Source organism: Nerophis lumbriciformis, linkage group LG15 (assembly GCF_033978685.3).
Source record: "Nerophis lumbriciformis linkage group LG15, RoL_Nlum_v2.1, whole genome shotgun sequence".
Classification (NCBI taxonomy): Eukaryota; Metazoa; Chordata; class Actinopteri; order Syngnathiformes; family Syngnathidae; genus Nerophis; species Nerophis lumbriciformis.
Window position 1 is genome coordinate 46335002 of NC_084562.2, and position 16527 is coordinate 46351528.

The window sequence follows — 16527 nt, forward strand, 5'->3', positions numbered from 1 at the left end:
GAAACAGATATTTTTGGCGGCCCTTTAGGGGCTCTCATTAACCAACGAAACTATTGCTGTAGGTCCGGTTCAACAGTTTCCCATTATTCTCAACGAAAACGGGGGTAAACTACATGCAGTGTGATAAAATGTAAAGAAAGGTTTGCGACCGATGAGCACTTTTTAACTGGTCAACATGGGCGTAACACCATCTCTAGCCGGTAAAGTCAGATCTTCAAAAGAAAAGCACGCCGGTAAAATAACATGGTTGCACCACTGTCACATGAGTAAAAATGCAAGAAGATGGAAAAAGAGCCGCAATGATTTATTTATTGGGATAGGCTCCAGCCCCCTTGCGACCCAGAGTGGGACAAGCAGTAGAAAATGGATGAATGGAATTGGATTAATAGTTTAAATAATAACAAGTCTGCAAGACTGATCAAATAGATTGCAAATGATAGTACACCTATGGTGATGTAGGTCGTGATGTGGCCTGTGTATGTGTGGTGGGATTACCAGAATGCCAAGAAAGATGGCTCGGCAACAAGGTGGAAAGAGAGCAAAGGGCCCAATAAAGACGAGGGAGAAGTTTTGAGATTATATATACTGAAAAAGACAGACATTTGAAATGTTTGCACTGTCAAAAATTGGAGCTGGCTTTTTACAATAGCACTACGTCAATAATGCAGCACGTTACCAGAAAGCATCAGTCACATTTAATAGCAGAAACAAGCTAAACATCTATTTTGGCAGCTAAAGCCATATATGTTTGACTCGTGTAACAAATGTTTTATTTAAACATGTTAGCGTGTGTTAAAATGTTAAATACATTGTCACCCAATTTATTATACTTAATCGGAGAGTCTTTTAGTTATTTTTGTTTCTTTATCATCTATTACCTGGTTTTAGGCTACACAGTTATGTTTTTTTTTTTTATAAAGAAGTGATTCATGGTAGTATAGCTCCTGTGGTAAAAGTGCAATTTCAATGTTATGTGCATTTATCCTTTGTTTATGTCAACTATTTTTCCTAAAACACACATTGCGGCTAGAAAGTGTGTTTTATTCGATTCCTCGATTTATTTAACAAATTAATCAAAAGATTAATAATCAATACCTGCAGCCCTAGATTAAACATGGAACAGGCCACGGACTTAAGGTTCATAGAAGATTATGTTTCGTCCTGTAAAAAACACCGAAATGATAAGGCGGACAATGGCTACCATTTTCTTTTCTCACTTTAAACTGACTGAAGGCGAGAACAGAATGCTTGCCTTACCAACTGACTTACTGGTAAAACGGAGATACAACTCCCAATATGTTCAATATATGTTCAATAAATAAGATTTTCTAAATACAAATACATTACTCAATGTGACCACACATTACAGTGTGTTATAGTTACAAAGAACACTTAGAATATTGATAATACATTTGTAAAATCACAAGCTAATGTAAAAAGAAAAATAGATGAAACATTGCAACCTTTTCAAAAAGTTGGAACAAAACCGGGAATTTTTGGCCGCAAAACAAAAAAAAACAATCCTGGAGGGACACTTTTTGTCTTGAACATTTTAGTGACAGATCAATTTAATTTTGTGTGGCATTGTGTTTCAGGACCTGGAAAGGCAGAAAGAGTCCCTGCAGGAAAGTCTCAGGAATTACCACCTCGAGCAGAGGGCGCTGCAAGATGAGGTCAACATGCTACGACAACAGCTCACACAGGTAACTTGAAGACAAATCTTACTGTATATACATATATATTCTGCCCAGCTACTGTATGTGCTAAAGCTCTCACATGTCCCTCATTTGACTATCAAAAATAATTTGTTCTACTTGCAGGACAAGAAGATTATAGAAGACAGTCACAAGGAGGTATGAAACAAAAAATACCTGCATGTTATTTGGAAATATTGTTTTATGTGTTGACACAGATTAGGTTTACATATACTTTTGATACCCGTTAAAAGAAGTTGTATCTTGGACTTTAAGTGGAAACAAACCATTGAAATAGTTGAAAAGGGATATATAAGTAGAAATGATAAAGTTTCAAAAACATCCTGTGTCATGTATTATGGGACAGTCAGATCACCTAGCAGGTGAGATGTATAACGGTCAACCAGTGTCTTGCACCAAGCCAGGTAGAGAAGAGTGTGACAACATTCTTTTTTAATGAAGAAAGTCATTCAGCTTTATTCTTAGCTCTTTTTTTAGTAAACAATTAAGTTCTGGCAAAATTGCAGCCATGGTAGCATCCACACTTTCTGTGGCTGCCATTGCTTGCAAACTTGTTAGTTTTTTATTTGGATTCCCATTAGCTGCAGCAGACGCTGCTGTGTGCAACAACTAATCTCAAAAAGCACATACTGTATGAAATAACTTGATATATATATATATATATATATATATATATATATATATATATATATATATATATATACACGTATGTATTAGAGATGCGCGGTTTGCGGACACAACCGCGGAGTCCGCGGATTATCCGCGGATCGGGCGGATGAAATTAAAAAAAATAAGATTTTATCCGCTCGCGGGTCGGGTCGGGCGGATTAATTAGATTTTTTTTTTTTTTTTTTTGTTTTTTGTTTGTTTTTTTGCGGGTGGCAGTTAAACCAATTCGGAAATATATATACATAGTTAAATGTTGTTACCCACATACGAAAAACGAGCAGGCACCTGCAGCATATGCCACAACAGAAGAAGAAAAAAAGAAAAGAGATGGACACTTTTACGGAGCGGAGAAGGGACGCCTCGCCGGGGTCCGGGACCGAGGCCCCTTCCCCCGAGAGGGCCCCACCGGGAGCCGTAGCTGAGGCGATCCGCGAGAAGGGCCCGACGCACGTCCAGGGTCACTACCGCGCCCACCGCACCGACACCCCGCCTCGTCCGCTTTCGCCGCGGCCGGCGTCACGCGCAGCAGGTAAGCAGCTTACCTGCCCGCCACCCCCGTGGCCGGGAGCTCGTAACATGGGTCACTCCGCGCGCTCCGCCCGCGCAGCTTACCTGCTTGCCACCCCTGTTGCCGGGGGCGCGTAACAGGGGTCACTCCGCGCACAGTGCGCTCACGAAAGGGGTGGGGCTCACCCTGGTTGATATAGAGAGCAGGACGGTGGCCATGGAATTTCATTTAAGGTTTGTGATAAACCATCAAACTCATTCGTTAAAAGGACTCTATAGTAATATAAAGCGAAATTTTCTGGACATTATCATGCAAGAAAAGTTTATTTTTGGGATCGCGATCACCGCGTAATGATTTTTAAAGGTTGCATTACATTATTAACTGTCCCATGTGATCAGCCAGTGCGATTGGAAGTCCATGCTCAATTATTGCCTCCGTAAATAAAACTTCGGCATTTATCACATCCAAAGAATCTGTTTGGGCGACGAAAAACGTTGAAAGTTTTCCACTTGTATCGCTAGCAACGGCATTAGACTTGTGTTTTTTTGTCCCAACGTGGTCTTTTACATCGCTAATTCCTCCGTGTCCGATCGAAAAATTTTGTCTGCACAAGGTGCAATTCGCGTAGTTTTCACCCTTTTTTTTTTTTTTTAATTAATATTAGATATATAACAACGTGCGGATGGCGGGCGGATGCAGTTTTGATCAAACGTTACATCGGGTGGATGGCGGATGGATGACGACTTTCTGACGCGGTTGCGGATGAGATAAATTGCCTATCCGCGCATCTCTAGTATGTATGTATGTACACACACACATACACACATTAGGGATGTAACGATATCAAAATCTCACGGTACAATGTTATTGTATTAAGGCCACAGTACGATATTATCGTACTATATGTCCCAATAAAAAGACTTAAAATTGTGGGTAAAATTAAGTGGCAGTAATGTTTGAGTTAGACACACTTACTGTAATTGAATATGCTAAAATCTTCTAATCATTACTACATGTTACTACAAGTACATACAGTACATGTATTTTTAAGTGCAAAGAATTGTGCAGGAACAGCCACTGTTTCAAGCAAATATTAACACAAACTTATAGTGGAGTATTTTTAAAGTGACAATGTAAACATCCAGTGTAAAACAGTAATGTACACTTTAAATCAATTTGAAAATGCTGTTTCTCAGAAAAATTAACTAACAATTTAACTTTTAATAATGTAAATACCTCACAAACTGATGTGCTTATCAAGTAGCATTCATATATTCCTCTACAAATAAATGTTGTTTTCTTGTAATTTCATTGGGGTTGTCCCGATACCAACATTTTGGTACCAGTACCAAAATGTTTTTCCATACTTTTTGATACTTTTCGATACTTTTCAAAATAAAGGGTGCCACAAAAAAATTCATATTGGCTTCTTTTTTCTGAACAGTTTACGATACATAAAACAAATGTTTCCTATTGCACTTAAAGAACCGTTTTAGATTAAAATAACAAAAATAAAATAAAAGGCATTAAACACATGGTGGCTTTTCTTTTTGCTCTCAAATAACAATTTACAAGTGTATATATCACATGTACAGTATAGACTGCCGTAATCTAGAATTAGGTAAGACAAGAATATAATGCTTTATTGACATTGTATTAAGTGCTTCATGATTAATGTTTGCCACTCTTGGTCTGTGCTTTAAGACAAATACCATCAATAGTAAATACTAAAAATAATACTATGGCTAAAAGTACACATACAGTATAAGACATCCATTTTCTATTGCGTGTCCCTTTCGGGGTCACTCGGGAGGCTGAAGCCTATGCGTGTGGCAGGTAAAAATAAAAATAAATACACATTGTTAAAGATTATAGAAATTTGTTACAAAATTCAGTCATTTCATTTTCGTTAGTTTATATTACGTGGGTGGTTTCAACTGCGCTAATAATTTGCACTAAGCCAACCAGCTGTGTGCGCGTCTACGTAACGATATGTGGGAAGCTGATGTTAACTGCATTACCTGTTGCTCTTTAAAGTGCTTGTACATATCTGACTGCTTGTTATTTAATTGTTTAGCTAAGTTTGAAACAAAGGTGGTAATACTTTGTCAGTTGTCAACTTTGGCGAGTCATGTTTTAAAGCACTGCTTTGCATCGCGGCGCTTCCATGTTTAAAGCGTCACCTTTATCGATAGTTTTGAAGCCCAAATATCTCCATATTGCGCTTCACTCTTTATTAAACAGCAGAATTGTTGTTTTTTGCCATTCTTCCTGTCCCCACTGTTTCTGCTTGTATGCAATTTGTGTGTGCGTTTTAACACACTAAATAACATGCACCTGGGTTCTGTATGTCACCTACGAACGGCAGCATGCGAATGAAAAAAATATGTACCAGTATTTTTCAAAGGCAGTATAGTATAATTTTTTATTCATTAGCACCGCGGTACTTCATCAGTACAGGTAAACTGTACAAACTTAAATTTCATGTGAATTTATATGCAGAAGCATATTTGGTGGCATGATTACAATAAATTCTGATATTCGTAAAGAGTTTTGGTCACAGAAACATCCCTAAGCTTGTACCTATGTTTTTGCAACATGTAATGTATTTTAGCTGCTTATTCCTATTCCTTAAAAGGGACCTTTTTTGCAATTATGTGAATCATTCACAATCCTTATGTGATACAAGCACACATACTGTATGTTTTTCGGTTTGTATGCATTCTAACTCTAAACATAAGCTTGCAAGAGTCAGCTAACAATAGAAGCAATGTGATTCGCTCTATTCCGCCTTTAACCCACTCTAAAAAAAAAACAACTTTAAAAACCTCCAACAATGTTTTCTATACATGCTGTAAGTATATATGTAATGTAGTAACAGGCACATTCACAATAACATGTAATATTTACGTATTTTGCTCATTTTAATTATACGTGTGCACATTATTTTTTGCGGACGCATTACAAGGTCGTAATTTGTGATTCTTCAACAATAACAAATACTACTAATCATGGCAAACTTCATAAAAAGCTAGCAACAGCTACTATGGGACAGGTGATGATCCAGAACCTTGTATTTTTTAGCTTGAATCATACGCCGGATGAGAGACAAGTTTTAGAAGCTGATTGATAAGCAGATCCAGCAAGTAGCAGTATTGCTCAGTGCTAAACAAGAAATACAAACTATGAACATGATAAACTTATTGTACATTGTCTGCTCTCAGTGGGATACTGACAGATGGAATGTATATATTTTCCATTTAGATGAAGAATTATTCATAATCCTCATGCAGGTTTAAAAAAAAAAAAAAAAAAGGGTTGCCAACTGATGTCCTTTTCTGTGTTTCTCGCGAGCTCCGGGTCTAAGTTTAATGGCAAAGTTGACCAACTTCCCGGTTTATGGCCACAACCTTCTACTTCCAGTTGGGAGGCATAATTTATAATCTGGAATTAACTTTCACCAACTCAGAGGCGATGCAGTATCTTACTGGCTCAATATGTCAATAGCTACATAAGCTAGTTACCTCTCTGTGATCACGGTGCCGCTAAAAGTAGTTCCTCTGCGTTGGCACTTATAATAAAAATATTTCTAACACTCGGTTAATATGCAGGTTACAACATGTTAATAGAGTATTGTTTGGCGGTTTTTGGAAGTTTTTTTTAGAGGGCTTTATGGGCGCAATAGTTTACTACCATTGGCTTCATTGTTAGCCAGCTCGTACTTACTCGTATATTACAAATTAGAATGCATAAAAAAAGAAAGACATATGTGCTATTGTCGTACATGGGGATTGTGAATGATAGGAAAATAAGGGAATAAGCGGTAGAAAATGGATGGATGGAGGAAACATTTCTCAAAAAAGTACAGTTCCCTTTAAAAAAACACTGATGGCCTGTACATAATCCCACTGGCAGAAGCTGTATAAATTTAGAGCATGGTCAGATGGATTTTTTTGATTCAAATTGTTGTCTTAAAAGTCAGTCTGTGTGAAGTCAGGTTTACATCGTAATCAATTTACCTCAACGCATGCAAATGCTAATTTGGAAATGGTTTCTATTAAACTCATTTTTGTTCTTTTTTTGTTGTTCTTTTCATTGTATCAGAAGGAGCAATTAAGGGTGTTACTTAGTGCCAAAGAACAAGAAGGGTCACGAGGCTTGGAGACTGTCAAGGTCCAGCTCAAAAGCACTATGGTCTGTGGCTGTATACAGATCATTTTATGTCCTATTATAGGAAGCTATTATACACTACATTTGCTCAGATGTTCTGTAAGCATTTAATTATCATAATTATCATGTACATCTGCTGAAATTGTATTGTTTTTTTTCAGGGGGACTACATGGGCCAGTCAGTGATAAAAGGTTGACTTGGGTTCCTCTTCTAATATATACCAAAAATGCATGAAATTACAATGTCTGATGAAAACCATGTATCTCTAAATGTTTTTATTTTAGTGTATTTTAACGCATGACCTAAAACAAGGATTTTTCCCCCAATAACAATAAAGATACATGCTTTTCATGTGGCAGCAACAATATTTGACAAATTGAGATTTACTTGCAAAAGACCTGAGATTAAATGTTGTTTGTACTTGTTTTGCAGGCAAAGAGAACGTTTTGGTCAAACAAGCATATAGCTTGGATTTAGATCAGGTAGTCTTTATTTGCTATTTTCTGTCAGCATACACACCATCAGTAATTTAAAAAAAATTATAATAAATATATCCATCAGGAAAAAAAAACATTACAAAAACCCCTATATATGTTCCATAAGACACAACTGCAACATTTTTTTTCAATCATGTCTTTAGTAATTTGTGTTTATCTCTGCAGAAACTCCAGAATCCTGCAATGTCACGTTCACTGACCAGACCATCAGAGAAGGGTCTCTCTGGTGAGCCTGACATTCTCCAACACGAACTTGAAATGCTCAGAAGAAAACAGCAAGCGACCGAGGAGGACAGGGCCCGACTTCATTCTGCTCTTAGCCGGAAAAACCGAGAATGCCAAGAACTTGTTCAGAGCAGAGACCTTGTCCAGAAACAGGCTGACCAGCAAATTCAAGAACTTGAGGATGCCTTGGGGGACGTCCAAAAGAGAATGCTTGATTCGGAATGCAAGGTTAAACAGCTGCAGGCCCATGTGGTTGCAGTAAAGGAGCACTTAGGAGGCCAAGCCACAGAAGAGCTGCGTGCCCAGCTTCAAGATATGAAGGCCAAGTACGAAGGCGCTTCAGCCGAGGTGGGCCGGGTTCGTAATCGCCTCAAACAGAGTGAGAAGGCTTTGGAGGAGTACAAAAACAGTGAAAGCCAGCTAGCAACTGAGGCTGAAAGGTTAAACGAAGAACTTGGGGCCGTAATCACACAGAGAGATGAACTTGCAGAAACTGTCCTTGAAATGGAAACCCAATTGAAGGAAACCAAGTCTAAGCAAGACAGCGTGGTACCCGCTGAGAAATTTGACAACATGAAAAACCTGCTCACCAATGCGGTCGATGAAAAGGAACGACAGCTTGCTGAACTTAGAGACGACTATGATCGTGTCCTAGAGGAGGTGGCACAGCTCAATCGAAAGTTAGATAATCCCACTCAGGGTGAAACGGGGGTAATATTCTCTGAAGAACAACAAAGGATACAGGCTGCCCTGGAAGAGCAGAACGTCTCGCTGAAAAGGAAACTACATGACGTCACGGCTAAAAGCCAGGCACTCATTCATGAGATGGAGGACACTGAGGAAGAGAGAGAAATACTGCAAGAAAAACTGGAAGACCTGAACAACAGACTCGAGACCGAATTCATACCCATCCAGCAACATGAGGAAGCTCGGATGGTCATGGTAACAGCTGTGGAGGAACTGGAGGACAAACTGGTGGAAGCCAGCGAACGCTTCGGAAAAGCAGAGGCCCAGGTCCAACAGCTTCAGACTGAGAGGGTGACACTCCATGAGGATATAAACAGTCTGCAAAGTGCCACTGAGAAGCAGCAAAGTGAAATGGAATCCCTGCGAGGGGACAAGGCTGAGCTGAAGAAGGAGCTTGAACTTTTACTGACAACATGTGAAGACCGAGACAAGGAGTGTGAGCAGCTCACAGCAAAGAGTCATACTCTGAAACAGAGCCTTGAGGGAGAATATGTGCCAAGACATCAGCATGATCAACTGAGAACGGAGTTAACTGACACTTTAGAGAGGGTCAAAGCTGAGATGGCAGATTTGGAGTGCAGAGATAATGAAAATCTAAAGGAATTAAAGTATGTGATAGAAGGTAAAGCCAAGTTACAAGAAAAGTTGGAAAAGGTACTGTTGGAGAGGGAAAACGACTATATAAGTTTAAAGGATCACAAATGTGTCACAGAAAAGTTGAGTGCTGCTGTGGTGGAGGCAGATAACAGAGCAAACCAACTGTCAGAAATGCATGTGACAGCCCAGAAGGAAAATGTGACACTGACTCAAGAGCTGGAAGCTCAGAAGAAAGAACTTGATACTATACAGCAAGCCATTCAGTCCAAGTTCATCCCTCTGACAGCTGTTGAGGAAAAAGAAAACGCCTACAGTTGCCAAGTAAAGGAGATGAAAGTTAGACTATTGGAGATGGAGGCGAAGTATAATGACGAGAAGTCTGACAGAGAGAACAACAGGCTGGAGAAAGAGAAACTGAAAGTTGAGATTGAAACTGTTCAGCGAAGACTGGACACCGCTCTTGTCACTGGTGAAAAGCACAAGGAGTGTGAAGATGAGTTTAAGGGCCGCTACGAGGAGGTATCACTGAAGTTGGCCAGTCTGGAGGAGAAGCACAACAAGGTAAATCTTCAGAAAATTGAGCTTGAAGCCCAGAATGCTCTGTGCAACACTCAAATCCAGAATCTCCAGGATCGTCTGAAATCCGAGTTGACTCGGATTTCAACGTATGACACAGAACTCAAGGCCCTTAATGATGCCATGCAGCAAGCCCAGGCGGATTGCAAGAAAGCACGAGATGCTCAACTGTTGGAGGATCAGAAGGTTGGTGTCCTGCAGAAGGAAGTTCAGGAACTCCACAGAGAACAGGCTTCTCTGCTGCAGCAACACACCAAAGCCAAGGAAGCCCTGGAGGCTGAAGTAACAGAGCTACAGATGGCGCTCCGAGAAGAAGAGGAGAACAGTGGCCAGAGAGCCGAGGATGTTTCAGCACTGCAATCTGAGCTTCTCCAGGCCACTCAAGCGCTTGACGAGCGTTGCTCCAAGGAAAGTCAAATGACCCAGTTGAGAAAAGAGAAGCAGCATCTTGAGGAGGAAGCTGCTAATCTCAGTAACAAGCTCTTTAGCTTAACGGAAGAATGCAAAGAAGTCCACCGGGAGGCAACTCAGGCAAGGGAGGGGGAGAGCAAAACCAGGAGAGAGATGGAGGTTGTCCACAAGAAGGGACAAGCCATTGAAAGAGAAATCATGGAGCTGAAAGAGCGCTATGATGAGTCACTTGGCACCATTGGGAATCTTCAAAAGAGGATTCAGACATCATCTCAGCTGACTGAATCCAAAGACAAGAAGGTACACATTATTAAAGCAACTTTAATGCCTATTCCCTTTTTATGTTCTCTTAATGGTTCTTCTCGGATCAGATCACAGAGTTGCTGATAGACGTAGAGCGACTGAAGCAAGCACTGAATGGGTTGTCCCAGTTGGCGTACACAAGCAACGCTCCCAATAAAAGACAGATGCAGCATATTGATGCCCTACAGGTCCAGATCAAGAACCTACAGCAACAGCTGGCTGTGAGTGGACACACATGACAAATTAAAGTACTGTGGATACCACACAGGACACGGTCAATAAGCCACTCTTTGACATTGACCGGTCTATTGCAGGATCTTCTATACTCTCTATTCCATGGTTACCAGATCCAAAACAGTTGACTTTTACTTGAACAACAATAAATATAATCTAATACATTTTACAATGTGATGGCTGGAGTAAAAGCTGGGTGAGCGAGCTGCGCTAAATAACGTCCTTCTGTCTGTTTTTCTTTCATAAAGGATGCTGAGAGACAACACAGGGAGGTGGTTTCCATTTATCGAACTCATCTCCTCAGTGCAGCGCAGGTTAGTTCTCATTACTTGTTTTGGTTTGTTTGTTGGAACTCTGGTGACAGTGGCGGTTTGAGACATCTTTGAGCACCCTGCCAACCTCCACACCCCCCCACAATCATTTATTCCATATCTTAGTTGTATATTATATAGTTTACAAGTTACTAAGAAACCACCAGTGGTTGTATTGCAATAGCTACCAAGTAACATTAGCTTATTTTTATGCATCAATATGACACATATAAAGTGATGACATCTCTATAAATGTTGCCTATTAATTATTTTGTTTTTCTTTCTTATTTCTAAATTGTGCACACAATGGCTTTGACTTTCGAGACTTAATCATCATCCTTCACCTTCAACACCTCAACGAGCTGTCAAAGCTAAAACTAACATTTGCATAGTGCAATAACATAATTGAGACTTCTGCCCTGCGCTATATTCCAATACTATATAATGTTAAAAACGCAATTTGTTTCACTTTTAAGCAATTTTTTTTGTAATGTATTGTTTTACCTTTTGATTACCCGGAGGGCTGAGGCCCAGTGATGAACTTACTCCTAGCAGTATGGGGGCCCTACCTGTAGAGGGCACCCATGGTACATGCCAGGACATAAATGAACATGAATTTTAGAAAAGTGTCAAACTATATGAATTACAGACACTATAGAATAGATACAAATAACAGTAGATAGAGAATGAAATAGCATGAATAAATGTATGTAATCAGCAAACCCCATGTCTCTTAAGTAAATTTTGGACTAATAATACAGTGTCCCCTCATCATTGTGTGGTTCTCTTACTGCAGTCTCAGTGAATCATAGATTTTAATGTATCTTTGAGTACCCATTGACGTTTTATGGTAAAATAATGTTCGTTTTAGAGTGTATGAAGTGTTTTAAGTGTTTATAACTGTGTGTAAAAGGCTTCTAAAGATGTTAAATGCATATAATCATATACAATAAATAGCCCTACTTCGCGGAAATTAATCCATTGGAATGGGTTTGGAACTTAATTCCCGCAATAATCGAGGGTACACTGTGTATATAAAAATCTGTACATATTGTAGTAGTTACTCTGAAGGTTTAGAGTACAGAATCATTCTAAAGTTGTATTTTGTTTGTAGGGCCACATGGATGAGGATGTCCAAGCCGCTTTGCTCCAGATCATCCGCATGAGACAAGAGTTTGTGTGTTAAAGCTTTCTTCAGAATAATACGAGGCAACCTGCAGACTCAAATTCACCATTCTCACATCCTTGCCGCACAGTCATGCTTCCAATGTATTATCCAGACAGTAATTCTTCTAACAGACTGTTATTTAAATCAATTTATAGTCGTTCCATAACCTCAAAATGAGTATTGAGGCAGATTAACTGTAGCATGTAGAGACACTGCTAACTGAGGCCGAACATTTAAATCTACAACACTACATTAGGTCAAGATCACAACTATGAAACTTAATTGAATTGGAATTATTTGACTAATTGCTGTAGATAATTTTTACTGCAAACTCTTTCTTTCTTCTGACCACTTCTCACATTCCAACTCGACAGTCATCCTTCAAATGGGATGTTTGTTCTCTGATTCACAGTCAAACTGCATATATACTCACATATATACAGGATATATAAAATATTTATAATATAAAAAATATGCTGTATATGTGTGTACATACGTATGTGTGTGTGTATATATATATATATATATATATATATATATATATATATACATATATATATATATATATATATATGTATGTATGTATGTATGTATAAATAAGCTGGATCCTCTTATATTTGCAGCTAATGTCTCTTAGTAGAAAGAAGCCTCGCTGACAAAATGTTTCAAATCAATAAGTGTGTGCCTTTTGGAGTGCCAAATAGGACGTTTTGAGAAGGACATCAAAGGTACAATTGATGTCCTATATAGTCAGAAGATGCATGTTTAAGTGCAGTTATTTACACTTCCAAAAAGTTAGGGATATTTGGATTCTGGGTGAAATTTCAGTATGAAGCTCAAATGCACTTAAAAGCAGTGGTCCGCAGCGATGCCGCAGAGGGGAAATTTTGGTTGATTAGGTTTTTAAAAAAAAATAAATTTCTTAATACTCCGTGTCATTTTTCCACATATATAAATTACTTTAAATAGACATTAACATTGATCCAACACACTGTAGTATAGTTTAGAAATGGCAGTGGCATGGCCATTGTATGGTTTCACATCTCATTGAACATAACTGTGCTGTATTCAAGGTACCCTGTTTAAAGTTTAAAACAGAGGCGTGACGAGTTTTTAAAAACTTTAACGCCAAGTAGATAAACTAATAATAATGGTTATAATTATAATGATAATGTATTATTATCAATATCCACTGATTAACATTCTACAATCAGCTTATCTCTACCTTTCACTATAAAGTAAAGAAAAACTGTACTTTGCAGGTTTAAAACAAAACATGAATAAAAAAGATAGCGATTAGCACGCTAGTTGCCAGCTAGCTATTAGCGGTGCCATACTTTTTATTTGAAGAACTTATTATTGCACAAAAAGCAGGTATCTTTAGGACCAGTTCAATTTATAACATAGTTTTAAACAGGCTGGGGGTCCTTAGCCTGGAAAACGTTGAAGATCCCTGCTTAGAGGTGAACTTAATTTGACCTTTTCTAAACTGTGTCCAACTGTTTAATGTTTCACTACGATTTACACAACTTACTCTTCTCTAACATGGGACTGAACTGCAAAATTCACATCAGGTGTGTGATCTCATTGTGGATCAATATGTTTTAGTTCAGCTAAAAATAAAATGAAAAAATTAACTGTTGTTCACATTTTGACACCAAGACCACACCTAACAATTGATTAAAAGTTTCAAACTGATTGTGTTTAGAGGTAAATAGCCACTGAGCTTAGAGTGTCATTAGTGTCAGTGCAACATTTATACATAGAGACTGGGATTTTGCCGTTCACTTCCTTGTTGGAGAACAGGAAGTTGTGCAAAAAGTAGTGAAACATTTGGACATTTGCGTTCAAAAGTTGAGAGGTCTAATAAGCCTCATCCTGAATTTCACCCTGAAGCTGAACATCCCCAACTTTTTATGAGTATGTATGTATGTTGAAAGACATGGTCCACATCTGAAATGATCATTTTGGTCGCGAGTCCCGACTGTGCTTCATTGAGCAGAGCTTTCATTTCACACTTACACTGGTTGGTTGTTGTGTTCTGCTGGATTCGAGTCCTGAAGGTTTTGAGAAAAAGAGCCCTCTTGCTGTGTCCTTAAGTTTGCGGTTGCTGGTGGTGGTCTCTTTGTTGGAACCTGAGTGTCCTCTAGTGGTCAGACTTGGCAGGCCAAGTTGATAGAATTTGTCAGGTGCAGTGTGGCCCAGGGGGTATGTATGCACATTGTGGAAACTGCATACTTGAAAACCTAAAATATTCAGAGGAATCTTGCAGCTGTCAAGACAAATTTAAAAACAAAATTGTTTTTAAAAAGCATTAACCCCTGAGCCACCTGTGTGTGTTGTGATTGTGGAGCAAGTCTCTCGTGCCTTTTCACTGACTTTTTTCATTGCTTTGTACTACTTTGATTACTGGACTTTAAAGTGTGACAGTTGCAACATTCAGCAGGTCTGGAAGTAGAAGAATAGAGCAGATCCCCCTCCAACTTATGTTTTAGTTGACCTAAAAATGTGTTATATGAAGCACTCCTGTCTTTTCCTTCGAGCTAACACACTTAACAAAATGCTTGTTGCGCTCTGTTTTTATACTTTGGCCAAATTTCTGCAGATAATTGGGAATTACTGACGTTTCTGTAAGGAAAACAAATATTTCTACCCCTCAACTGTTAATCTAAAGTCTCGACTAAAAGATATTTGTGTTTGTGAGTCACTCTGAATCAATAAAAGTGCCTAACATAGAAACTATAATATTGTTTGGTCCATTTTTGCAGTTTGCCACACTAGCTATCGCTCCTTGTGTGTTCTCAACTCCTGTTGCCTTGTTTCAAGCAAACTAATGCTGCCTTAAGAAGTTGTGTCGCAACAGAAATTTTCAATTTTAACAGTACAGCAAATTTCAGTATATGAGTGCTGCTTTAAATCAACATCCGGTTATTATGCAAACACATCAGTTTACAGTACTGGGCTTTTATATTATCAACCAAGCCCCCAGACCAAGATGTTTCATTTGTTGTTCATCTTGGATAAATGACGAGTTAAAAAATGTATTGGAATGAGCATCATCACAATCATTTGAGTGCTATTTTTGACACAAGTATGCCCCCTACAGGAGGATCTCACTCATTGTCAATGCGTAATAGAGTTGGGACTCTATGAAAGAAGGAAATGCACAAAAAAATTAACTGTTAAATATTTTTGAGTCCTGCACATTGATCTGATTGCATATTTAATAAATACATCTTTAAAATATTATTAAATCTATCTTGGACACTGGAAAAATACAATGGCATTTGTTGCCTTTATTTGTTTTTACTGTGTAATATAATCATTTAAATCCTTCAAAATTATTTTTTAAATATAATTTTGTTACTCCTTTTCCCAACTATATGTATATTTTCCTGAATACAAAGTTAAGTTAAAATCCAAGCTGAAGTCATGATGCCTCAGTGTGTGGCACTCCCACTGGCTGTATAGACACTGCACTGATAAAAATTGTCATTCGCCATATGCTGGAATTAAAAATTACTACATTTGACCAGCAGAAAAACGTAATAGTTAGCAAATAATAGACATATATGTATGTGTGTATATGTATGTCCATCCATCCATCCATTTTCTACCGCTTATCCCTTTCGGGGTCGCGCTGGAGTCTATCTCAGCTACTATCGGGCGGAAGGCGGGGAACACCCTGGACAAGTCGCCATCTCATCGCAGGGCCAACACCGATAGACTGACAACATTCACACACTAGGGCCAACTTAGTGTTGCCAATCAACCTATCCCCAGGTTCATGTCTTTGGAAGTGAGAGGAAGCTGGAGTACCTGGAGGGAACCCACACTATGTGCTCTATAATCCGGTGCACTTTATATATATATATATAAAAAAAGATTAAAAATAGACCATTCATCGCCTTATAATCCGGTGCGCCCTATGGTCCGGAAAATACGGTTATCTTAACCTCATAACGCACAGGATTTCAACAAAAAAATAAATAATGCAGTGATGTTTTACTCGTTTTATACCACACCAATTAAAATAGAAACTAGATGGCGGTAAAAGCACATTCTCAGAACTCTCTGAAATTAAAATTAAAAGTCCAGGGTGTACCCCGCCTTCCGCCCGAATGCAGCTGAGATAGGCTCCAGCACCCCCCGCAACCCCAAAAAAAGGGACAAGCGGTAGGAAATGGATGGATGGATTAAAGGAGTCATATTATTATTATAATTTTTTTCTAAATGGAAAACACTTCCTTGTGGTCTACATAACATGTAATGGTGGTTCTTTGGTCAAAATGTTGCATAGATTATGTTTTACAGATCATCTTCAAGCCGTTTTCTGACAGTCGCTTACAGAAGCGTCGTTTTATGGGCGGTCTTATTTACGCGGCTCACCTTCGA

General features: G+C 38.7%; 1 protein-coding gene across 1 annotated transcript in view; it reads left to right on the top strand.

Moving 5' to 3' along the window:
• LOC133616155 (uveal autoantigen with coiled-coil domains and ankyrin repeats protein-like) overlaps positions 1-14865 on the top strand; it is a 101230-nt gene extending 86365 nt beyond the window's left edge. Inside the window, exons 11-19 of the mRNA XM_061975285.1 lie at positions 1596-1703; positions 1821-1853; positions 6997-7086; positions 7224-7254; positions 7496-7545; positions 7726-10416; positions 10488-10640; positions 10902-10967; positions 12079-14865. Of these exons, the coding sequence (XP_061831269.1) occupies positions 1596-1703; positions 1821-1853; positions 6997-7086; positions 7224-7254; positions 7496-7545; positions 7726-10416; positions 10488-10640; positions 10902-10967; positions 12079-12150 (3294 nt within the window). The 3' untranslated portion in view covers positions 12151-14865. The remainder of the gene's footprint in view (positions 1-1595; positions 1704-1820; positions 1854-6996; positions 7087-7223; positions 7255-7495; positions 7546-7725; positions 10417-10487; positions 10641-10901; positions 10968-12078) is intronic.
• Positions 14866-16527: the final 1662 nt, after the last annotated feature.